This window comes from Trichoplusia ni, chromosome 12, assembly GCF_003590095.1.
Source record: "Trichoplusia ni isolate ovarian cell line Hi5 chromosome 12, tn1, whole genome shotgun sequence".
Lineage (NCBI taxonomy): Eukaryota > Metazoa > Arthropoda > Insecta > Lepidoptera > Noctuidae > Trichoplusia > Trichoplusia ni.
This window is the reverse complement of record NC_039489.1, coordinates 10658168-10684016: the sequence shown is the minus strand read 5'-3', so window position 1 is coordinate 10684016 and position 25849 is coordinate 10658168. Positions and strand designations below refer to the sequence as shown.

The 25849-nt window shown below is 33.5% G+C and overlaps 1 protein-coding gene and 1 non-coding gene across 2 annotated transcripts in view; both read right to left on the bottom strand.

Moving 5' to 3' along the window:
• LOC113499602 (protein trachealess-like) overlaps positions 1–1695 on the bottom strand; it is a 50247-nt gene extending 48552 nt beyond the window's left edge. Inside the window, exon 1 of the mRNA XM_026880117.1 lies at positions 1544–1695. Within this exon, the coding sequence (XP_026735918.1) occupies positions 1544–1695 (152 nt within the window). The remainder of the gene's footprint in view (positions 1–1543) is intronic.
• Positions 1696–5797: 4102 nt separating this feature from the next.
• Positions 5798–5869, bottom strand: Trnaa-cgc. The gene has a single exon. It is a non-coding gene; the product is annotated as a tRNA-Ala (tRNA).
• Positions 5870–25849: the final 19980 nt, after the last annotated feature.

Below are 25849 nucleotides of genomic sequence, written 5' to 3'. Positions count from 1 at the left end.
TCGAATTTGAATAAGAACTACTGAGTCAAACTTTATTAAATATTTACATACTAAATGACAGCTATTTCACTTAAAATGAAAAAAAATATCAGTAAAATTCTGATGTTGCTTGAAAATCTTGAAGTTTTATTATTGTTGAGTTTTTGTTTCGTTAAGTTTGAAGAAATCTTGGCTGTTTAGGAAACCGTTCATTATGACGTTAATTATAATAATTAATTTAACTGTTTCTGTTTTAACTGTTAATTTTTATAGCTAGTGTTAGGAAAACGTTTTAACGGAGAAACTGTAACTTTGAAAATGAAGTACACTTTTATTTGTTTAAAATTAAGTTATAAACAACGAAAGCTGTCGATCAAATCTTCACGCTATAACCAATCTATGAAAATTGCCAATAATTGCCTGATTCTCATAATTTTATAGTTTCTTAATACATTTAGTTCCGCGTTATTATTTTGGAAATCGGTTTTGCAATATAATTAATGAAAACGTTGTATAAGCAATAAATTGGTGATTGGGTGTCGATTGACCGGGTTAATCCCATCGTCGAGGAGAAAATTCCATCAATTTTACTACTGTGTCTAACTAAAAATTGCGTGGAAAAATCTATTATCTGGAACCCTGATTTTGATTTGTAGAGATATATAAAATGTAGAGTCACAAAAAATCCAGAGTTTTCTCATCAAGAAAGTTTTTTGTTTCAATGATACGTCAAATGAAAAAAAAACATTATATCTACATATACATAAGACGTGCGGAAATTTCAAAACTAAAATCTGAAATCACTTAGCCTTTAAGTAAGTGATGATCAATTCTCGTTAATTCTCCATAAGGAAACTTTTCATTTGGAAAAGGAACAAACCTTTTCCACCTACTAAACTTGGAGGCTGACAATATGTTTTTTTATTTATTTATTTTTTGTTTTTTTTTCTCATAGTGAACACCTGCCTAATTCAAACTGAGTACATTACTGGTTATAAATATTACTTCCTGCCAACAATGACGCAAGGAGGCACAATATAATCGTGCTAGGAACCTGTACAACAATGCTGTGTAGATGTAATCACGAAATATTTGAGACATTTCGCCGTCGCGTGGACATTTAAAACATTTTATTATCTTGTTTTATTTCATTACTTAAGTCATTCCACGTTGTCAGTTCAAGATTGTTTAAAGTTAGAAGTTTTGTTCCATTTGATGGTCATTTTAGAAACAGATAGAGTAAAAATACAACATTAATATTAATATCTATAAGCATCATTAAAAAGCATATAAAATAATAAAAATGCAAAATAATCAAAAGGCAATAAAACTGGTAGGTATATTTATTTAATAACTTTTTGACTAATTCTCATTACAATTGACTCTACTTTTTTAGGTTTAAAATAATTATGAGGATTTATTAGTCAAAAAGTTATTAAAGAATTTGATACATAACTGACTAAAAATAAAAAATATAAAGAAAAAAGAAACGTGCCCAGGTTCGAGATGCGATTGGTTGGATGCTTGTTGCTGCCGACAGATATCCGGGCTTGTCTGTACGAACCAGGAATGGGTGAAGGCCGGGTTTAGGCCAGGATTGAGGCCAGGCCCCGGCCCGGGGAGGCCCATCACGCCGGGCAACCCTCCAGGCCTCTGGTGGTGGAAACCAGCTGAAGCCACCGCGTAGTCCATAGCTACCGCTTGATATGGCAACATTGTCACTTAACACTCTATATAATCTAAAACAAGTCCGAAACAGTTCCACATGAAAGTTCCCGCGCTTTCTCACACTTCATTTTGAATTTTACATCAAATGATCAAAATCTCTCGGTCGCTGTATATTTACTGTCCTCAAACAAACATTATCACACACACGACGTCCACTTTACAAATTAAAATTGTTTTTATTTTTGGTAAGTTTCATTTCAAAGTCAGCGGCACATTGTTTACAGAGTTCTTGTTGCTAAAATATTCACGAATGGGGTGCTCGTTATTTCAGCGAAGACGTTTCAGTTATCAAACAAACGTTCTATTTTCGGGCGATCATTTACGGGGCGAGCTATTCACAGGGGAAAAGTCACGCACAGCCACCCACTTAATAAATATTCTGGGCATATATCCGTTTTTACGTGGACGTGACTGACGGAGTACTGTCCGATTTTCACGTACGGAACGCGCGGCCGATTATCGAAAACAGTTGCACGCGACCCCCTCCTACGACCTCGAACGTGCAACTGAGACGAGACACGCGCGGTAAACGCGACTCTATCGCACTCGGGACGCCAGCCGACCCGGCGCCCATCGGATTTTAGAACGGGACAGCGCGATACAATAGACTAGCATAGCCATCGATCGGATGTCATCGCTGAGTTAAAAGCCTGCGTCGTTACACGGCTCGTAATAGGCGGTTACGTGATAGGGCGTGGCCTAAGCTATTAAGTTGAATTGTCGCGCGCTGATTGGTTGGAATTGCTAGTAGTAGTGTACGTGATATGTTCAGAAATACGTTTATAGCTGGTGCTCATAGAATATAATAAGTGTGTTGTCGGTTGGATGTCGGCCAGTCGGCGTTGCTGGGCCCTGTTGCGGTTTCGTTCCCGATTCGCGTAATGCTTTTTAATTATAACGTCTGGGACCGTTAATAGGTGAACATTGCGTGTTTAGTCGTGGACTGAGCCTTGTGTTGAGTATGGGAGGCGTGGTTCCACGTGCGACTGATGAGACACAATTACCTATCACTAAACACTAGTAGAGTACAGATAAGCTGTAATTGGGAAGGTGCTGCTTAGGCCACAGCTTATGGTTGTAAATGTCCGAACACTTTCACTATTGAGGCTTCTGTCAGCTGTTTTGCGGTCTAAGTAGCATCTTGTTAGATATTTCCTGTAGAGTCCAATAAGAGGCGAAGCAACAAAACTGAAAAACCAAAATCCATTCTCTCAGATCTCAACACACCATACTTTACTTTTATAGACTAATAAACAACCATATACCTACATGTATAAAGCTAATATTTTTATGAAAACCGACCTTATTGTACCTAGCAAAAGGTTATACCTCACCATATGACACAAGAGCCTCGAACTTTATTGATTGAATTAATCAATACTAAAGTCATAAGGCTCAAGATCGTTTGATCGCAATATACACGGTGACTCTACAGCTGACTTCTATTCTCTATCACGTTTTCAATACAAATAGTAGTCTAGAGAGGAATCTTTGATTCTTCAACATATTTACGAACAGCTAAGATTCCGTAGGACAGAAGTAGAGTTGATTGGAAAAGAAACCGTATTCCGTTGTGATAAAGACTTTTTAGATTGTTCTTGGGTGGTTTGAAGGTCAAGTTGGGCGTGTCTCGAAAGCTTGGATTAAATGTCAATACATTTAAACATACTTAGGCAGTTAGGCAAGTCCACAGTTTACCTACCTGATAACTTTGTTTCTGGACCAGTAAGTAGTTTTACTAATACTTACTTAGGAAAACTAGAACCAGGAGTCAAGTTACGATAGAGTTTTCATTTTATCGTTATCAGCGATTTGTTTTCAGATCTAGATTATTTTAAACCTGTACAAGAATAAGTAAGATTTAAAAATTACGAAATTAAAAACGAAACCTTTTACTTTTAGACTTTCGGCTCTACTTGCCATGAAAATTTAACATGATTTGCAAATTCTTATCTGTCAGCAAGTTATGTCAAATCTTTAATAGTTCGTTAATCGATACCGCTTCTGGAAAAAATCCCTGATTATATTAGCAACGTACATAACTTTTGAGGGTCTCTCGTTTCCTCCATACACATTGCCTAGAAAAGCGTTAAGCTTCAAAAAACTTGAAGATCAAACATATCTGAATCCTAGACAGGTTCAATTAACTTAATCCTCAATATTATACATACATTTCCTTTTAATTCGGCTACGGAACATAACCAGATCACCTCTCAATCAATTGAAATATTGAAAATTCATTTTTAAAGTCTTCGATAATTTTGTTCAGTATAAAATTTAAACTGGAAAGTATTGGAAACCCTTTCTATTGGACCCATAGTGAGAGTAAGAAGACCACCAACTGAGATGATAATTGAACAAGTAATAGATGTTACGTGCTTTCATAGGCTGGATGGAAAATTGGAGATCGTACTCGCTTTAAAAGATTCAATAACATAAAATTTGTGATCTACCGAGAAATAAATAATGGGAAAAATATGCTTATTTGAACTTTTTCTGGTTGGCTGGTTTGTCTTGCTGAGAGAAGCATTTTCGTATACTATAACTTAAGTAGATAAAATAATATGTATTTCTGAGCTGAATGTCATATCAACCTGATGAGAACTCAAGAAGAGAAATTATCAAAGTAAAAATATGCAAAAATTTAATTTAAAAAAACTCTCCAAAAATTCAGTCTACTCTTAATCTCTACATAAACCAAATGTGAAAGAGAGCAATTAATTTACCTACGTAGAGTTTTCAAAAACAACCAAGTTTAAACTTAACCTATACAGTACTTAACCCAACAATTTGGCCGATTGCTTCAATTATTGTTGATACCCGTTCTAACTGTCCAGTTAAGCTGTAACCGCCATCGGATAGCTGCGGCTTCCGGCCTCTACCCGCCTATTTATGTGCTAATATTCACACAATCCTAGTATCCCGACTATCCAGTATCAAATATCCACAATGGGTCTGTTCATTGTGCTTGATTCAAATGGTATTTGGGTATTTGTCATCTAATGACGTTAGATGACGTTGCTCTATAGATCCGTCAGATTCAAAATGGCTGTAGAAGTTGAATTCGAATTCTTAAAGATTTGTTTAACTGTAAAATCATTGGCAAAATTGAATGAATATCTCATAGGCTATTTTAATATAATTAGATTGATTCATATTGAGTAGGTATTGTATTATTTAATTTTAAATATTATTAGTTAAGTATAGATCTTCTTCAGTTTACCGTAATAGAGTACCTTACCGTCTAAAAAGAAGTTCAATTTATTTGCGAAATAGAACACTGCATTCTTCAAAAAATGATGATTTAAAAACAATAAGTATCAAGTTTTTATTAATTATCTAACAAGCAATTAATATGGTCAGTTAAGACACAAATATAGTATACAAAACTACGAAAGTGAAGCGAGAAGAAATAGAGTTTAGTAAATAACATATTTTCATTTTCACTTTAACTATAACACCTAGGTATTTTAGCCCAAAATAGTTGTATTTTTAGGCTATGAAACCAAAAAGCAGAAAATCCGATTAGTTCCCGATCACGTGGACAGTTACTTAATCCACATTTAAAAATAGAATCTTCAAAAAAAAACAAAAGAGAGCCACCTCACGTTCTTATTTCAAACACTTATAATAAAAAGTAAACACTATTATCCATAACAAAGGCCATAAACAAACATTTCACGTTTACTTTTTAATTTAACTCATTCATAAAGAATCTAGACTTTGCGGCTTTTATTTAGAGATGTTCTCATTGTTTGAGAGTACTACGACTACGGTAAAGTCAGGGGTATAATCAATAAAGTGATTCGGGTACGGTCACGAGCTGAAGCGCGGACGCGGAGGTACGCGGGCTGCGGACATCGGCATAAGCGGTAGCGGAGAGCGAGCTCACGGACTATTTTCTTAACATTAATATACAATAAGAGTAATAAAGTTTTTTTATAAACACCTTTTTAGCGATATTATAGTGGTTCTTATTCGAATTTCAGTTATCATTTAAAATAGTTTATATATTGTTTATCATTTATTGAAAAAAATACTATCAAATATATTTAATAATACTCAATAAAAAAATGAATCATCGGATTAATGGAGGAGCTGGGATTTGAACCCAGGACTTTCAGCATGCGAAGCAGACACTCTACCACTGAGTTACACCCCCAACTGGGAGATAAATTGAATTTTACCTATAGGTCTTGCAAGAGCAGGTTGAACGTTTTAGTTTGTTTCTTATAGTTTTTTAGTGATTTATTCTAGTATGATTCTGTGCAAAAGTAAAACGTTCATCCTGTCATCAAACTTTATCCGTACGTTATTACCAAGGATAAAAAATAACAATAAATTAAAAACTTAAAAAAAGGTAAATTCCTAAATGACGTTTGATTTGCTACTCGCTTCTTCTGTATACGTAGGCATAGCTTTACCGCGTACACTGGTAGCCAGAAAACTCGCCACTTCTTATTGGATAATTCGTGATTTTCATTTTTTCTCCACTCCTCGCCGTGACAGGTGTTTGAACCTGTTCACGGTCTCGACATTGGGAGACCAGGACGCACCAATCGAGTGTCAGTTCGACGAACTCGATTTATTCTCGATAGTACAGTTACACGAGTAATCGATTATCGTTCCGAGCTACTGCCGGTTGTATCTCTATTTCGTGAATTTGCCATACAATTTTTGAGCCGAACGATTTACTTTTTTTCTCATTGTTTATGTTTTTAAGTGACTGCGAAATGGGGTTGACTCTTTCTTGTTTGTCAAGTTACTTAGAAGTTTTGATCGTGACAGTTAAAAAAGAGGCGTCAATCTACTTTAAAATTTACTTTTTTCTTACATATTGATTAACCAGACAAAAACTTTTGTAGAGTCAAGTGCTCTATTTTTATACAAAACACGTACATTCAATTAATTTATGAAAGACCAGTATAAAAACGTTTTGCTGTCTCGGAAATATGATAGTAACAAGTTGTCATTGAGATTCTTTAATGCGCTTTTTCTAAAAAAGAAAAAAGTACCGAGCATGTATAAAAAAAACAAGATTAAAACTAATATCGGATGCCGAAAAAACAAAAGAACAAATCATTCGAAAATTGAAAAGTACAAAAGTATTATAAACTCGTCAGACTCCCGTTGACATCAAGTATTCGAGAACACTCAAGCGCTGATGATATTATTATGAATCTCAATTAATTCTCTTAGAGCGACCAATTCGCACGGCCTCATACCCCCGTACCGAGTTAGCGTTCTTTAGTGAATTTTAAACGATATCGATCTGCACGCCCTACATTCTGTTAGGGAATACGTGCGATGACCCTCGCTTTTGTGTTTATTGGTAGCGTAGCGGGTATAAATCTTCGGCCATATGATTCTGGACGGATCGAAGGACGGTTGTGAGATTTGGGGGTGAGTTTGTTGGGTTCGGTAGGTTATACTTACATTCGAAACACCTAGAACTTAGACTAACCTAGACCTAGACCTTGAAGGTAGCTGTGAAAATTTTATTTTGGAAGGGGCGATTAATATTCTTTTCTTTTTTCGAAATATTTTTAAACATATTCCATGTCATTTAATTATTAAGATAATTGTAACCAATTTTCTCGACCTAAAGAAAATTTGGCTTTTACTCTTGCGTTTTCTTTTAATTATTAGACCTACTGAAAATTAAGTCTCTAGGTGTATTTACCTCTAGCCTACGAATACTAAATGCTAAATATTTATTAAGTAGATAATAATCTAACATAAACATATAAGCACATATATTCACTTAAGTCGAATAAACCTGACTAAGTGATGCGTTAGGTTAATCTCAAGTTACCCCAAAATTAGGGTAGGAACACACATTAAGATGGCAACCCAGATACTTCGATATGAATTAAGATATTCTAATTTTAATTGTTCGTAGATTTTGATGTTTGGTGTTGCCAGTTTCGTTTGCTTTTTGGTTTGTTACGTTAGAAAAAGGTAAAATAATTTTAAAGCAATCTCTTTGTAGCAAGTATGGGCATGTTAATACGAATGTAAATAGTTTTTTTACAAATTTTACACATTATTGTGGTACAAAAATATTAACTAGGTAGTTTTGAATCGTTTTGAATAAAATAGATACATAGACTTCTAATTAATTGTAAAAACAAAGGAACAGGCAGATTCATTTAATGTTTACTTAATTTTAGTTTTTAAAAGAACGAAAACGCATCAACGAATTTAATCCTTTTATCGCGAGGGCTTTTACAAACATTTAAGTCTCTTAATTCGTGGATCACACAAACGTTTGTCCTAAACGATGATCAACTGACCTCCGCTATTCGGACATATGTGCAGTTCCATTCTATCTTAATTATACTTAAATAGACACAGAGATTTTGTGAACTCACTCAAACAAAACACGACACAACATCTCAAAACCCAACAACTAAACATTGTGAGGGTTAAAAAGATCATATCTTTACCGTTTAAATCTTAACCCTTTACCGAGGGTTGTTTTATTAATTTATTTACACGTGTATCAGCATTATTATACAAATTCCTGTCGTAATTGGCCCCATATGCAAAATTTAATGTCACCATTTTGATTTTATCTCTGTTTAATACATTTAAGGGTGGGTCTTGGGGTATTTCGGGTTTAAAATTTAGATGTTTGTAGTAATATGATAGTATGTAGATGTAATGTTTGACAGGGTTGTTAACCTTCTTACTTTGATTATATAGCTTAATAATTTTGATATATTTTTCAGGTAATTAATCCCTAGGGTCCTTTCAAGTATACACATGCAAAATCGATCGATCATTAATCATCGATTAAGTAATTAATGTATTGTAATCCGAGAAATCCTTGTAATTTTAAAGAAATCTACATTTATTCTTATGGAATAAACAAAATAATTAATCAAAAATTACTCTTTTTGAAGACACATAATAATAATCCTTACATACATTCGTACAAGTGTTGATACTACATAAACATTTTCGGAGTAGGTATAACGACATCTATTTCTCAGAAAAAAATTACCATTATTAAGTCGGCGTCAAGAAAAAATAATAGCCGAAAATAAGACGGTGCTATGAGTTACAAGTAATGCCATCAGCATGCAGCGCGCGTCCTGCCGACCCCCTAAGTCTTATAGCTTTAGTATACAGTTTTTGTGAACGAATACGGTAGGATGTAGGTAATTGTGAGTGTGAGGAAGAAGATATTTAGAGTTAGAATTTTGATTATTTTTGTTTTTATAGTTTGAGAAATAGATTAATCATTTTATTATGAATCAACAATTGATATAATCTCGGGTAGGACCCACTTAATTTTCGTGCGTCACAACTTGGCCTAAATCAATTGCTGATTTTGTGGTGGCCCTCCTTTTCTCAATTATAGCATCTTCTTCTTGTCTCCCGCTTGCTGTGGAGGGTAGTAGAATATTTCTTTCCCTTCCTTTTTCGTTGCGGGTTCTAAGACAATAATTATTTCTACTCCCTCTAACAATAATACACACAGAGTAGGATGAGAGACTCTACGCGGGGTAGTGCCTTGTCGCTAGAAACTACTACAATATTAGTTTAGCAATTGTCGGTATGTACCTCTTGAGAGGTACGGATCATTACAAAAAACCAATAATATCAGTCTGTATAGGGGAGTCTAGGGAAAAAATCATCTATCACCACGCTATTTTTGATTTTTGATTCCCCTCGATGTTTCCCTTTACCGTTTTTCTGCGGTGAACTTAAAAACACAAACAACTTTCAAAAGTTCACATTAGTTAGACATGCGTTCAGATTGAACCTGCATTATACCATGCAGGTTCAATCTGAACGCATGTCACACAAAAAAAATACTTTAAACCCCAAGGCTACTAAGAAATGTATGTGATGAGAAGTCTTTTTGACTTCCCATCACATAAACACATTACATTTAAGTACATTAACTTAGTTTCCTAAACAACAAATCATCAATTAAATCTGTCAATGTACGTTTGGAATTTTCCTCCTATGTACAATCGCACGCAAGGATTAGCATCGGAATGAATCAGTAAATAACATGCTTTTACATACATTAGTTAATTTATTTGCATGACTATTTACTAAGGCGTATGGCGTCAATGATCTGAATGTTACTTAGTATAAATAAATAAATAAATGCGGACAACATCACATACATTGTTCTGAACCCAAAGTAAGTTGCCAAGGCACTTGTGTTATGGAATTCAGATACAACGAAGGTACCACAAACACCCAGACCCGAGACAATGTAGAAATGTGAATTTTTACATTGACCCGACCGGGGATCGAACCCGGGACCTCAGAGTTAGCGACACCTTGAAACCGGTGCGTACGCCACTCGACCACGGAGGTCGTCAAAGTATGGACTATGGTTGTTTATTTGTATTGTCGAAACGAACTGTTTCCTTCGTCGTTGATTAGTGAGACGCAGAAAATCATCTTCATTATTTTGCCTTTTTTCAAGTTCGTTGGGGTCAGCTATCAGTCTAACCGGATGCACCTAAGTACCAGTGTTTTACAAGGAGCGACTGCTTATCTGACCTCCTCGACCAACTTTCCTGTTTAACACGATAGACTAGTTGAATATTATGCTTTGAATTGTTGTTTTTTTTTTCGCGTTTTAGGAATAAGTGCGTCTTATTACTAAAATTCATGGCATAACCGCTGAATCCGGGAATTGTGGTGAATCCGGAACACCACAAGCACTTATGGGTCATAAAACTATCAGCATCTAAGTCAAAAAATCTCTGACAAAGATAAGTTAATAATGAAACGCGGTAAATCCATTAAAAAGAGTTGTAATATTTGTTTTTAATTTAAAAATCATTTATCCATTAACATTCGAAATCCGAATCCTTTTGTTTTCGGTAATTGCATTTATTGACATTTGAGTTTCGTCACTAGGAAACCGTGGAAGTTTTCTTAAGCAGGCATTAACATAAACCTCTATTCATCACATATGTGTGGAAGTTTAAGTAGGTACGTAGATAATAAAACAACCTTGTTTTGATCAAACCTTGTTGCTATGGTAAAAACTTCAAAATTATTCTAAAGTTATGAAAGTTAATAAAAACTGACATAACACTGAAAAAACAAAATAAGGAATTTAATCCTTGTGTTTCGGGGTTTTCACAAGCATCCAAGTCACATGCACAACGACACTCAGACTCGCAGCATTCGTGGGTCACACAAGAGCTTGCCCTACGCGAGGATCGCGCTGTGTGGGTTTGGCGTTGTGACCTCAACCACTATCCGCTGAACGCGCTTGTAAATCGCATGGTGACAAAGTCTTTATTAAGAATTGGATTCCCATCAAGACAATAACATGATCAGTCCTTAAGGCCTGCCACCACATCTTAAAGTAACTGTTTAGTACTAGTTGAATACTACTTTAAGACCTGGTGGTCGACCCTATGTAGTAAAAGTACAAAACGGGTTTAAAATAATTCAAATACATGTTCAATGTGTCTTTAAATAGCTTGAACCGAGCAAGATTAGCAAACATCTAACTTTAATATATTCTTTTTCTTTAGAAAGATTCCTATCTTTAAGCAAAAGGACTTCTTAAGAATACTAATAACATCCTGTGTATAAGGCCCTTTATTCACACTTTTCTAAAAAATTACTTTAAAATGGACTATTAACACTTTCCCCTGACACCGTACCACCATTTCTAAACGTTTTATAGAGCAGGTGAGGAAAAGGGACGCCGCACTACGTTATATATCTCTGTCTTGCTCACACAACTGCAATAGTATAACTTTAAAACGTGTTGGTTTTCCCTCCGGTATTTTTTCTTGAGGGACATTCGTAACACATTTTTTTCGCGACTAAGGGCAGGGAATTGCTCAGAAAACCTAATAATGTGAAGTAATTTTTCAATTGCTCGTGTTAACGTTTTTTGAACGCGTATCTACACCTTGCTTTTGGATGGTTTTATGCTGCAAGTGATCATATATTTCGTATACATAATTAAAGCTAGACAATATATTTTACGAATTCGATAATAATTTAGTGAACAATTTTATTAGGAGTCACTGTCATTCTCACCACGCGTATTTATCGGGATTGCCCGACTCGCGTCAGCTCATGATTAAGGACTTCGGTTATAGCCGAAACAAGTTGGTAACTAGTTGCATTTTTAAACTGTTACCATATTAAGACAAATTATAGCAGTTATTGACTTCAATCATTCTTTTATTTTTAATTACTTCAATAAAATAACTAAATCATCGACATTCATTTACAGTAGTCAATGCTTTAGATATCGATCATAAAAAATATATTCTAAACCGTATATTCTACATAAAAATGCGAATTGTACTTTTATCTTCATAAGTAAAATAGAAAATGATATTCCATTCGCACATAACACCATCCCACTCCCTTCAAAATTTGCATACAATTTTTTCTCCTTGCAATACTGTTCTTTTGTCCGACGTCTGGCAACTTTAACAGAATGCCTTTTATTTTCTCTTCTATTTCTTTTTTCTTATTAAGTTAAAGATAGATCGATGTATGTAGATTTTTCTTAAACGTTTTAGCGAGTTAAAAACGTCTGGTAGTTTATTTGAACAATTTAACTTATTGCTTAAGCGGTGTCGTTTGTAGTACATAATTGATGTTTTTGGAAAATGTTGGCTATCTCATGGCTAGCTGATGAATTAAATATAATATAATGAATTAAATATAATAGTGATATTATCACCTATACAATAACCAAGTAGGCATGATAGTGCCTTTGTGTACTTATTTAGAAACTGTACGAAAACCTTAATTAATAAGTAACAAAATGTTTTAAACACTGTTTGCTACATAACACCTAAATTAAATACATTTTATTATTTATGTTACGTCAATTAAAGTAATTTTATATCGACGCACAATGAAGCAAAAAAATAAATAAAAAAATGCAAAAATATACAAAGATGAAGTTCGTAGCTTACATACAATATATAGTAAAGAATCAAACCTTTTAAACTAGCAATAATATTGTTAAGTTTAAAACTGTATGGCTATGACAAGTTGACAGGCGCAGAATTGTAACAGACCCACAATTGCACGCATCAATGAATTGTTATAACAGAGTTATGACTTTTAGAAGGGGCAGAAAACTTAGAGTAAATATCTCGCCATGTCTGCAGGGGTTTCAAATAAAATCTATGGCAAAAACAGTGTTACAATTATGGTTAGTGATAATAGTACATTTTAGTACCCAAATCATTTATCTTAAATGTGAAAAATAACCTTAACTTTTACAGACTCTAAAAAAACCTTGGTAAACAAGATCAATGCAATAAATACTTGACTAAATAAAATATTTACATATTTACATATTGAAATGAAACTACTTTTACGGATTTTATCGCAGTAGTTTCATTTCAATGTCTAACATTCGCGTAAACCTAAGAAACCAATATTTACATATATTACATATTCTCATATAATACATATAATACATATTCTCTAAGCTAAAAAGTATGTGTTAAAATTATAATAAACTACAGACCATTAACCAGACCAGACTCAATACTTCAAACATAGTAATATTTCATCAACTGTCTATACATTTTTAAGTCTATAACGCACCCCTCAGCGAGTAACAAGGGCAATCTTGTGGGTGACTTGTAAATGAACAGAAAAAAATAAAGTTAAAAAAAATGGCCGCTTTTAAAACATGACTTTCGCATTATGCCGACCGATACGCGACTAACAATAGTGCAGTTATCGAATTGGAAATTATTATTATTTCTGAAAAATATTATTGTTTGGTAAAAATATTGGCCTGAGTATTTTAATTTAAAATTTATTTTTATCGTGGATAGATGATAAATGTATGGAAATGACGAATTTTCTTTTGGTTACGTGACTTAATTAGGCTCAAGGTCCGCTTAGTACAAGCATTTGTGTGATCTCTTTGTGCATGTGACTTAAATGTTTGAGGTATCGCCGCACCACAAGAATAATATAAAATACTAAAAAATAGTCACTTCCATATCTTTAATTATCTTGTTCAGTATTTGTGCGTGTAGGTGAAAATGTCACTTGCTAATGATAGTAATTATAACTTTATTACAGAGGTGTTTAAGTTGTGGGGCAAAACTTAGTTCAGGATGAAAAGAATACATATTAACCATTGACTGAGAGTGGTATTGAACCATTCACGAAAATAATTAAGCACAGAATTACATAAAACCTATTTCGGGATAATTTTAGAACGTTTAACTTAACTAAAGCCTTGGGCTTTGCTATTATGAAACAATTTTGAAATCCGTCAACAACAGTTCTTTCTCCGAATTCTAAGGCGTACCTTTAATTTACCGTAAAATGTTTAAACACAGGTATCGTCCAACTTTCTAGGGCCGAATAATTGCTTAATCAAGCAAAGCCGTGTCGCTAAGTTAAATTGATATCTTGATCATACCAAGTTGTTGATAGTCCCTTTAATAGACGATTTGTTGTGGCATATTTGTCGAAATCACTACAGTTCATAGCAATAAATGTAGGTGAATAAAAAATAATGTTTTTCAATATATCTATATTTTTTACATTATTTTTTATTCAAAATTAATATGATGAAGTTTGTTTAAAAAACCATAAGCAATTCTATGTGCTTTGCAAAAAAAAACGTGCAAAGATAAATAAATGCCATCATTCTCTAAAAAATGTATCCTTATACCTATTACTAGGACTAAGAACTATATAAAAATTCACACATACAAGACCCAACACAAACACACACAAACTCACTCACCCACTCACACCGACACTCACACTTGCACTAAAATGTTGTTAAATATAATTATAATTTAGTAATAAGCTACTGCTAATCTCTCCAACTTCTTTAAGCTGTGCTCTACAGGGTCCATATTGATTCTACACTGTAAAATGTACCATCTTTATAACATATGGAATGCTAATAAAGAATTGAGTATTGAGTACTTGAGCTAATTACATTGCTATCAACACAATTTTCCTTGAAACTGCATCCCAAACTGAATCACATTAATTAATTGGGTTTTTAATCCCTCGTTTCCATAACGACGCAAAATCTTAAATGTTCGGGTCTACGTGATGTAACCCATGTTTTGTACTAATTAAGATTACCTAACTAATTAGACAGCGGTTAGAGTGAAGTGTGCCAACGACCCAATATCACAGTTAATGAAATAACTCGTTAACTTTATTGTGGTTTTAATCTCACTCATATCAATGATAGTGGTGTACCTGAAGCATGTCACATATCTCCTCATCTCATACGTATGTATCTCCAAGTGGAATGGTCGAAGTTAGTAGAGTAAAAATGTATGGAAAAAGGAAGAAAGGAAGCCGACCCCACCATACCTTCAGAAGACTCAAAAGCGTGCAGGCAAATTAAACCAAAAGATATAAAACCTAAATGGAATGGAAAGATTGATTTAATAATACCTACTAAAATAACGGGCATTACTATCACCGTACTAGCTAGCGTCTACCCTTGTTAATAAGTTCTTTTGGATGTCAAAATGAGTACATATCTTTTTCAGAATCATCATCGAAATAATCTCCAGAGACTCTTGAATAGCAAAAATCGAACTTATCAAAACTCTATACATAAACAAAGACTTCTACAATTCGACAAACGACTAGACAAATACCGGCTGAAGAAGATAAAAAGAACAATTCCCCTCCACTAATAAGATCAATAACTTAATATAATGCAGGCTAAGACAGCACAATGGTAATGCTCATTACTGACAATTACCAGAAATTTGTCGTCAAGCAGTCTTGATACATGGACGAAACAATGAATGAATAGCTCGATGGCGGAGGAAAACAAGTCGTTGTACCGCATTGATTGATGCTTAACTACTGTTTGACTGATCTTGATACTTTGTTGAAATACTGTGTTAAGTATTATTTTGATGGTGAACTAGTACTGATTTTGAGTGGGTAAGAAACGGAAAAAAAACTGTTTGGTCTGTCAGAGAAATCATGGTCAAAATTAAAAAAAAATGTCTGCTTTAACATTGTATTTAAATACTTTTGTTTTTGGATACGTACATGAAATGAATTATAATTAATTTTGATATTAGTTCCTTTTTAACCGCACCTAGTCAGCGTTAATGTAACGTAGGGAAAAAAGTGAGGCATTAACATAATTTTTAATAACCAAAGTTTATTATGATAAAACGATCATTAAATATCATAGACTCTGAAAATTCAATGAAAAAACTATATTGATAACACGGAAATGAATTGACTCTGCATATTATACGTAATCTTGATATTAGCATATTAATATAACTCGTAAAACAATGAATCTATATTGAGGCGCTGCGGAAGCAGACAGTAGGCGAAATACCTCTTGTACAGACTTATAGACGAATAACGTTCTTGATACTTCTGTTTTAAGATTGTATATTTAGGCGTTATTTAGGTGTATTTCTAATAAATAATTTATATTACAGAAACTGTTTTAATAGATAATGTTATTACGTCAATTTTCGATGTTATCTTAAGATATAGCAGTGAATTCAATTAGCTATATTTTTTTTCATAAATTTGTCTCGCTATTGTTGTTGCGAACCTAACTGTGATCCAAATAACGTGGCAATTAATGCTTTATTAGTTTATTATTTTTTAATATCTTATATCTATCTATATCTCTATAATTTCTGACATAAAATTTGTCATGTTATTATTGCCATCAGCAAATTTTACAGGTAAAAATTACTGGAAAAATACATTTTAAAACCTATATATGATCCGAATAATGATAACAAAATTTTCAGGTAATTTTTCACGACCAAGTATTCAAAGTTAAATATATTGTAACTATTTCAAAAGCCATCCATCAAGTATCAAACATGTCAATCCTAATACATATCTCGGACAGACTCAGAAGTCACGTAACTCAGCGGTTGAGGCAGCACGTTCACCAATCATCTAAAGCAAGCCCATGACCGTATATCCATCTCTTTCCATCTCACCACTTTCTAATACCACCGTCTCGCTTCCACATGGCGAATCCATCGGGAAATCTGAATAGTATGAAGTAGAATTAGGTGCTTTGACATTACTTTATAAGGCGTTGATAGATTTTCTTTCAACTTTGTTCGGTGTATAGGGATTTAGGGGAAAATTTTGTGTTTCGTGAGTTTTCTTGAGGTACAGTGTTAGTTTTTATTTAGTCTAGACACGATTTGTAAATTCATTACTCATTTTTGCAATGCTGAATGCAATTACAATACATAATATATTATGTTTGCTAGGTTCTTATTTACCTTTTTTATTGATTGATAGAATTGGCCAATCAGTCTCATTGTCAGATACGGGGCAGTCATTGGATACTTATACTTCAGCAACTTTTTACTGTTTTATATCGTTTCATATTCACAAAACTACAGCAATTAAAATTCTACTCATTGCAGAATTCATCCTAAGCTAACATACCTACGGGAGATCGATCTTCTTACACTAGAACCTTATTGTCATTTTGCCATAAATAAGAAGACAGCTAGGAAATGCCCCACAGCTGGGCAAAAGCCTCTTCCAATACACTTATTGATTACTAATAAGTATTTTTCTGTAACTGTGTTACACCCTCCTTAAGACCCGCTACGTTATAACATCCAAAACATCTAAAGGCCCTACATTTCGAGTTACTTTCAACAATACACCCAATTCCATTCCGTTACGAGTACGCACGAGTGCTTCCAAGATATCGCTGTTTCCGTCCCTTTCTCACACATTAAATCTCAGTAAGAAGAAAAGAGTAAGGAAACGTTCGATTTTTGAAATATTTTGAATGTCTTCTCGTTTCAGTGTTTATTGGATTATTTTTTGTTTATCGTTGCTTAGTAAACAGTGATTTGAGTAACAAACAAGGTTGATGACATTTCTGAATGTAATGACAGTGACGTTTCGTTATGTCATTATCACGTGACGCAATGTTTCATGTAACTGTTTTTTTCTGTAATACTAGAAGTAAGTCTTTATCTACAATATAATTGAACTAAGCTTTGCTACATAAATATCTTTGGGTCCAGACACCAAATGTCATATCATTTTTAACATCTAAGTAAAACATCGATGTTCAATTCAATATACACTATTTTAGTTGCAAATAAACTGCGGTTAATTAAATTCTGTATCACAAAAGCGCAAATTGAAACGAAATATATAAATAAAGTAATCAGTTTCAACAACACAACGGAATCCAATAAACGATTTACTAATCAAGAAAACACAAGTTTATGACAACATAAACAGCACGACTTATGTTCACAATTAACATTTGTTTTCACTATATTACTACATTTGTTTATGTATATTGTCTTTACAAAGAACTGTACTGATTTTCAATAATGTGTACGGAGTTAAGTGGTTCTGAATAATATTTTGGCAAAAGCATTCAAGTATTTATTCGAAATCGGGAAAAATCGTAATGAGAATCCGTTTAGAAAAAAAAAAAATAAAGATAGCGATTTGGTAACAAAACATTAAAAGGAAGCTTAAAATGGACTTTATTAATTGACCATCAATCGGCGTTTTCATGATGTGTCTGTGTTCCAGACTCATGATTTTATTCTCTTGATCTAAATTATTTTGTTTATAACCAAGATTTTTAGTAAACACTTTATACCCAGACATTCTTCAAAGTCCATACAAATAAATGGTTGAAGCGAACGCTACGCCAAGAAATATCGTGTCCACTCCAACCCTCAGATATCGCCGGTCTAAGAGACCACGTACTCCAATTTTTCTGGTCAAATGCACTTGGAACGAAACGCAACGGGCCTTCGCGACCATCACCGATCTATCAACGTACACCGTGTATAGAATGCGAAATGGGAAATTCGAAATCACCAATAGCGTTCGCGCATTTCAAACGGTCTTATAGCCGAACGAGCGAATATTTAAATATCGAACGTTTGTCTTCGGTTTACAGATACGATTTGTGCTTTCCGATTTTGTTTTTGCGTTGTTTATTGCTTTGCTAAATTCAAACTTAATTACTTTAGTATAGGGATGGATTTTGGCTGTTATGTTTTGTGTAATACGTCAACTTTAAACTGCAATTGTTTTAAGAATATAAACTATTTCCTGTTAAAGGTCTCTTTCGCCCATTGTTTCGGTTTCTCTCTGAACTGTCGATGATGTCATTGTAGGTTTTAAAGGAATCGTACATAACGTTTGATGTCTCTTAAGTACTTATACAGAAGTTTTATATAGTGAAGCCGTATTTGAGTCATACGGAAGTCCAAGAGTATAAATAGATACAAATATTTTTATGTGAATTATATGGCCTGTCGTTGAATCAAATATCGAATTATTTATCACATCCTGAGATAAGGTTCCGAGTAAAAGAATAATAAAACACTAAAAGCACCAACAATCTACAGCCAAGATGTAAAACCATAAATTCTCTTAACAACCCTTCACTGCAGGTGGGTGAAAAATAATTTATTCAAATAAATCTCGCGAATTTTCGCAACACTCAGATATAAGAGGCCCCCGGGCGTCGTTTCGCGATTCTTTTAACTGCACCAAGGAGGTGACTTTTTTGTCGCTGTTTTAATGAAAATGCTAATAAAAAAGGTGGTGATGATGTTTTTAAGAAGTTTAGAGTATTTTTTTGTGACTCGGTAGAATGTTCTCGAGATTTTGTTGAACTGCGATATAAGGAAAAATGTTTTACTAATTTAATTTAAGTCACATCAACTTTTTAGCAGCAAAACCATACAACAACATATACAACTAACTAAAACCATTTAAAAGTATTATGTACTTCCGAAAAAAAACACAAAAATGAAATAATTCACTAATCAACTCAAACAAACAAAATTGAATTCTCATTTCAAACGAAAAGCGAGAAAAATATCATTAACAAACTTTTCGGCAGTAACAGGAAATCTTCCGCAGCGCAAGTCGTAAATAAAAACGTGAGATAAAAATTTACATTATCGCACTTATTTTAATTTCGTTGTGCATTAATCATCGCGTAGTGGAGTTGTGTCGCCATTTATAATTCTGGGTACTTTTTAATTTGGTGCAGCATTTGTAGGGTTGAATGTAGATTTCGTGATACTGGCTGACAGCTCGCTTAGTATACAATTAGGGATGTTATTTTGAAATATGGTGGGTTTGTTTTAATGTAAGATAAGAAATTAAGAAATGTGTAAAAAATCTTGTTACAATGAAGATGTGTAGAGTAAATGGAGTGTTAAAATTTTAAAAAAAAAACTCAGGTTTGATCATTTCTCTTTACTTTTCTGACGTTGCCCTAATAATTGTCTTTTGTTTTCAGTATCAATTTCATCATTTTATGCTAGCTTATGTTAATAGCAAAATATTTGGACATGATTTAATTGAAACAAACACGCAAACTCATTATTTTAAAAACTTGAATACACTTTACATTACAACCAAGTTTCTTGCCTAAGGTTGAAGGAACTTGGTTAAAGGGACATTTTATCCCTAAACAAATTGTTTCGACTAATATTCTACACACGGACAAGACGCGACCTTACAGCTACAAACTAAAAGGGTCTAAGTATGAAATTTGAAGTTTCAATTCTTAGTATTTTAAGATTAATCTAAGATGTTTATTCACAAAGTTATCTGATGTTTTGTAGTGTATCTAAAAAAGTACAAATTTTACAAATAGTAGGTATAAAAACTAGCAGAGAATCGATCTCTATTGACATAAAAACTTAAAGAAGGGTATTTCTATACACCATGTTAGTAAAAATAATGAAAGGAAATCCATTAAATATTAAGGTCTGTAAAACTGTAGGTACGTTAACCAAATATAATATCAAAACCAAAAAATAGTTCTAAAGACAAAACAAATATTTTTTCTTATCTATATCACTCTACTATTTTAAATATAGTTACGTGAACTACAAAATAAATAATCAAAGAAAATATAAATTTAAAAAGTAAAACTACAACATCCTTTCCTCTCATTTTCAGACTTACGTCATTTCCTTTTGGGTTGGGGGCTAGGGTTGGATGAAAAACGACATAGTAGAAATTAAGTCTCGCGAGTGAAAAATGGTTTAAAAGGTGGACAGTGTTTAAGGGACATTATAGAGTAAATATGGGGACACAGTAATAGCCACGGGGGCTATAACACTGCGTAAACACAGTTTGAATTTGATAAAGTGTTTGAGAAAAGTTGTGATTTAAAATAGTGTTGACAATATTTAAAAGCTTATTTTGAAAGCCTATCGATTTAACAAGAGATGTTTTTGGTGTTTTTATTTGTTTGTTTTATTGCCTCTTTAATATTTTGTCATTTTTTGTGGTACATAATCAGATGTTAAACAATTCTCTTGAGTAAGAAATAAATTCAAATTTATGACTGATAATAACCGTTTTTAAACCTTGATTTTTTACAGTGGCATCAAAAATATGTCATCTGTGAAAACATCTACATGGTGACATATATCCGAAAACCGAATATTTTGAAACGAACAACGGAGACATTTCTTATAGCAATCACATCGTTTTGTTAACCAATACTTTATCATAACTCAACAAAAACAATAAAATCCACATCTTGGAACTACTAACTGTTCTCATAAGTTCGCACAGAAAAAACTGTTAGCCAAAAAAAACATTTTATAGTCACCCTTGATGTTAATCTAAAAGCAATTTGCGGGAATATATGACTTAATACGAGACGAACTAACAAACGGACAAACGATTTTATAGCTCTAGAAAAAAAGGTATAAATCATAATACGGTTGCTATTAATATTATCAGCAATTTGTTTACACTTTTTGGTGTCACTTTATTAATTTATGGTTAAAATTTTTGTTCATAAACCTTGAAGAGAATTTTGCAAATGACAGCGTTACCTTACTATTGGTATATCAATCACTGTTATTGCACAATAAAAAGTATCTAAACACCTAAATATACCTTGCATTTTCAGTATAATCGTAAGCTTTGCTGTTTTAACTGTTTTTAAATTGAACGCCAAAGAGACACTTGTTTTTTTTTCAGATATAGACTCGCCGACATAAATTCAGTAAGCAATAATTATAATTCAACAAAAGACTTCGTTAACATTCTAGAATCTTTCGCTAGAAAACCCAAAATGAATATAAAATATTATCAAAAAATCTCAGCAACATAATAAAATAAATTATATAAAACAAACACACGCGATTAAGCAATAAAAATGGCTACTGTTTTTTGACACCAACCCTGTTCTGGGAACATATAAAATCTACAACGATTTGTTTATAGCACATTAACAAGAAGGTGCTTTAATAAAGTAATAAAAATCCGAGAAAGGACGACTAAGGGTATAATTTTGCTATTAATATTCAATTTTACCCCCAAAACTTCGCTGCCACTTCAAAGAAAAATCTCAGATCTGATCTAAAGAGTATCTACTTACGTAATTTCCGAGTAGACGTTTGAAGGGTTACTCGAAAATTGTGTACGTGTGAGTGCGTTTGCTATGTGTGCGTACTGTAATTACATGGATGTTAACACTTAACAGCACGTGTTGGTCTACATGAAAGTATTTTGATGTTGTTTAAAATTTAATTATATTTCATTACTGAATGAAACAATACAATTCGAGAAGCTCTTGGCTAAGTTACAAGTACATAATTTGATCGATCACAGGATACGCTTGATACGGTCGATCCATGCATCATCTATGTCAAAAGGAGTTCTCCAAAAAACGCGTGCTGGAAATTATTCATCTTCCGGTTGAAGATCTTTCCGGGTAGTTGGAAGCTAGAAAGTCTGACAACCAGTCTCACTGAGGGATATCATGTTGCCCAGGTAACTGTGCTGAGGAGGTCATATAGGCAGCCGCTCCTTGTACGATACTAGATGCTACCTAGTTGCATCCGATTAGACTGGTAGTGAACCCCAACATAGTTGGGAAAAGGCTGGGATGATTACCCTGAATATAATTTGTATTTGTTAACAAAAGTCAAATTTTTCGTGTATTTCTGATTGTAGGGTCTGATAAGTAATTGTGGGTGTTTTGCGTAGGTTTTAAAATTACCTTAGATTTAAAGCTGATTTGACTGGCCATTTAGAATAAGTACAGTGTAGGAGTCATCATCATAACTGTTATAAAAAGTCATTACGCTGAAATGTACAAGAAATTTAATGCGTAACCTCAAAAAAAAAATATTTATATTAATTACATGCACGACAAAAAATATGTCATGTAAAATTGTTTAAAATTAATTCATCACACAAAACATATTCACAAAAGAAAGCTCTACCTTTCCTTTTCTCTCAACTACTCTATCCACTAACTAAAAACCATAGATAATTCCAAAGAACTCCCTTACGACATTTTTTTCTCTATTTTCTCCTAAAACGACAAAAAAATCTACACCTGAGAGTTTTGACAGTTGACTATCGAGCGATCATGATGCGCGGGCGCAGATTTATGGCGTCGTAAAGCACGGCGCAGGCGCGCCACAATGGCTTGTTGACAAAACAGAGTAGCGCCCTTATAGACCCTACAGTTTATGGTGTAATGAAGGCTAGGGAAAGGAATAGAGAGGATGTTACTGATGGTAGTATTAATTAGCATTTGATTTTGAAAGGAATTATAAGAATGTTGGATGTTAAGGTGTTTAATAGCTGGTTGAAACTTAATTAATAAAGAACGTAAAAATGTCAATGAAGATGGATAGTCGTGTAAAATTGTGAAATCTTCAAATAAAACGTTTTGCAATTAACATGCTACAGACAAATCCAAAGAAATATTGTATAATGGAACATTATATTTATCATATTATCATTTTAATCATGACAATACCTCAAACTTTCTTTAATTCATTACTGAATCCATGTTCTTTATGTATTCTGCCGTGGTATTAGAAACACTTAAAAAGTACAAAATCAGAGTAAACAAGCGTCGTATCCACTCTATACCCACGCCATGTCATAAAAATATGACATTAGTATACCAAACCTCTGTATCAGTTAATAATCGAGCATAAAGACCCACCATTGATACTCTCCCATAACTTCGACAGTTTATGAGATACCATACAATAAGCACGGTAGCCGGCGCCCCCATAATATCCCATACTCAACCCATACAATATTGTTTTAAAATATTTGGGATGAAGTAATAAAAATGAATTATGTTTTTATTTTAAGAAGAGATTTTGCTGTATTTTTTTTAATTTATTGGGATTTATCTTGTAAGGTTTACTATCGTAGAAAAATCAAAGGCAAAATATGGCTAGTGTAGTCCAATTTTGTTTTGTAAGATTTTGGTTTTTTTACAGCAAACAATGCAAATTTATTTAGATTTTTGATGGCCTCCTTTTTCTAAACCTGACCTTTAACATTGACTTACAGGTACTCAAAACATTTTTCAGGTGAACTTTTACATCATTTTTTTTTATTAGCCGTGCATTTTTTACCGCGTAAGCGTAACAAAACAAAGCAAAGGTATTGGAATATGCATTTAATGTTCAATTAATGTTAATAACATGCAATTTGTAGAACAATCGCTCTCATTACCATAGAAAATGATCGACACTGGCTATTTGCCATGAACGTCAATTATTCCATAGGGTAGCGTTCTGTACTATTTTTTTCAATGATGCATTCGATTTTGTACAGACATTTTCAAGTAGACAACATATCTATAGATACTAGCTGTTGCCCACGACTTCGTCCGCGTGGTTAGAAGATATAAGTTAGGAATTTTTGAACGGAAGCCCTCGAAGATTAATAATTTTCCACATTTTCAATTGTATCTTAACTCCTATTAGACGCAGCGTGATGGTATATAGCCTAAGACCTTCCTCGATGAATGGTCTATTCAACACATAAAGATTTTTTCAATTTGAACCAGTAGTTCCTGAGACTAGCGCGTTTCAACAAACTCTTCAGCTTTATATATTAGTTAGTATAGAGTATAGATTTGTGATAGTGATACCTCTTCGCAAGTTAATAGACATCTACTAGCTGTTGCCGCTGTTGCGTCTCCTGCAACGAATAAAAAATGACCTTACAAATACCTAAAATCGTGATAAAAACGATCCTGTGTTCAAATCCTGCTACACATGCAATAATTAATAGAGGTTAATTTAATTTTGAAGTCCATAGTTAGATGGCATAATGAAACATTTATAAGGATTAGCAAGTAAATAGATGATGTAAACCGCTAGTCGCCATACTGGGCAGACAAAGGACCGGACATGGACTGATATGATCGATCTAACACCAACCATTATTATGTAGTTCTAACAGTAACTCCATAAACCTTGTTCCTGTTAACAGGACGGCACTTGATTTTCTTTAAGACATAATAATTGCGAAAAATTCAATTGGATAATTATTTTTATGTAGTCAGTTCGACCCGCGATCCCGCCGCGTCTGCTCTTGCTTAAAGACTCCGGTTGGGTCCTAAACTAGTCGGGCTACCCCGATATACACCGTGATTTTTTAGTCGTCTTACAAAAGCAGCCCAGTTCATGTATCTAGTGTAATGACTAGAACACGTTCATGATAAAAAAATAGGTATTTATGAGATTTGAAAAAAAAATTGAATTTTTATTCAATATTATGATGCAATTCGTAGTTTTTTAGAAACACAGCTCTGTTGCGAGCGCGGTCCGAGCCTTGTAGCAGTGGTGAGGGACGCGGGCGGCGCCAATTTTATCATTTTTAATTGTATATTTCAGTTTTCTCTTGTTTAATTTTCTTCGTACTTATTATCTTAGTTGATGATAAAAAAATAATAATCGCGCCTAGGGGTATTTTACGTCGGATACATGAACTGGGCTGCTTTTGTAAGACGACTTAAAAATCACCGTGTATACGCGTGAGTAAACCGTTACATCATTCAATTATTTTTATGAAACCTATTTCGTTTTTAAGAGTTAGCCGTTTTAGGTTACTTGGCGAATGGAAACAAAAACTTTGATCTGTGATCCCTGCTTTTGTTTTGCTACTCAAGAATAGAGTTTTTGCATTGTGCTTGATTGATAAACAAATTTAGTTTAGTTTTATTTTATATCTGTTGTAAAAAAAATATGTAGGTACGACATCATTCGACGCCAACGCCATCTATCTAAAATTTACAAAAACTTTCGCACAATAGACTTGTACCAGGCAGTGACATGCGAAATAGCTTTAAGAGTGAACATTTAAATAT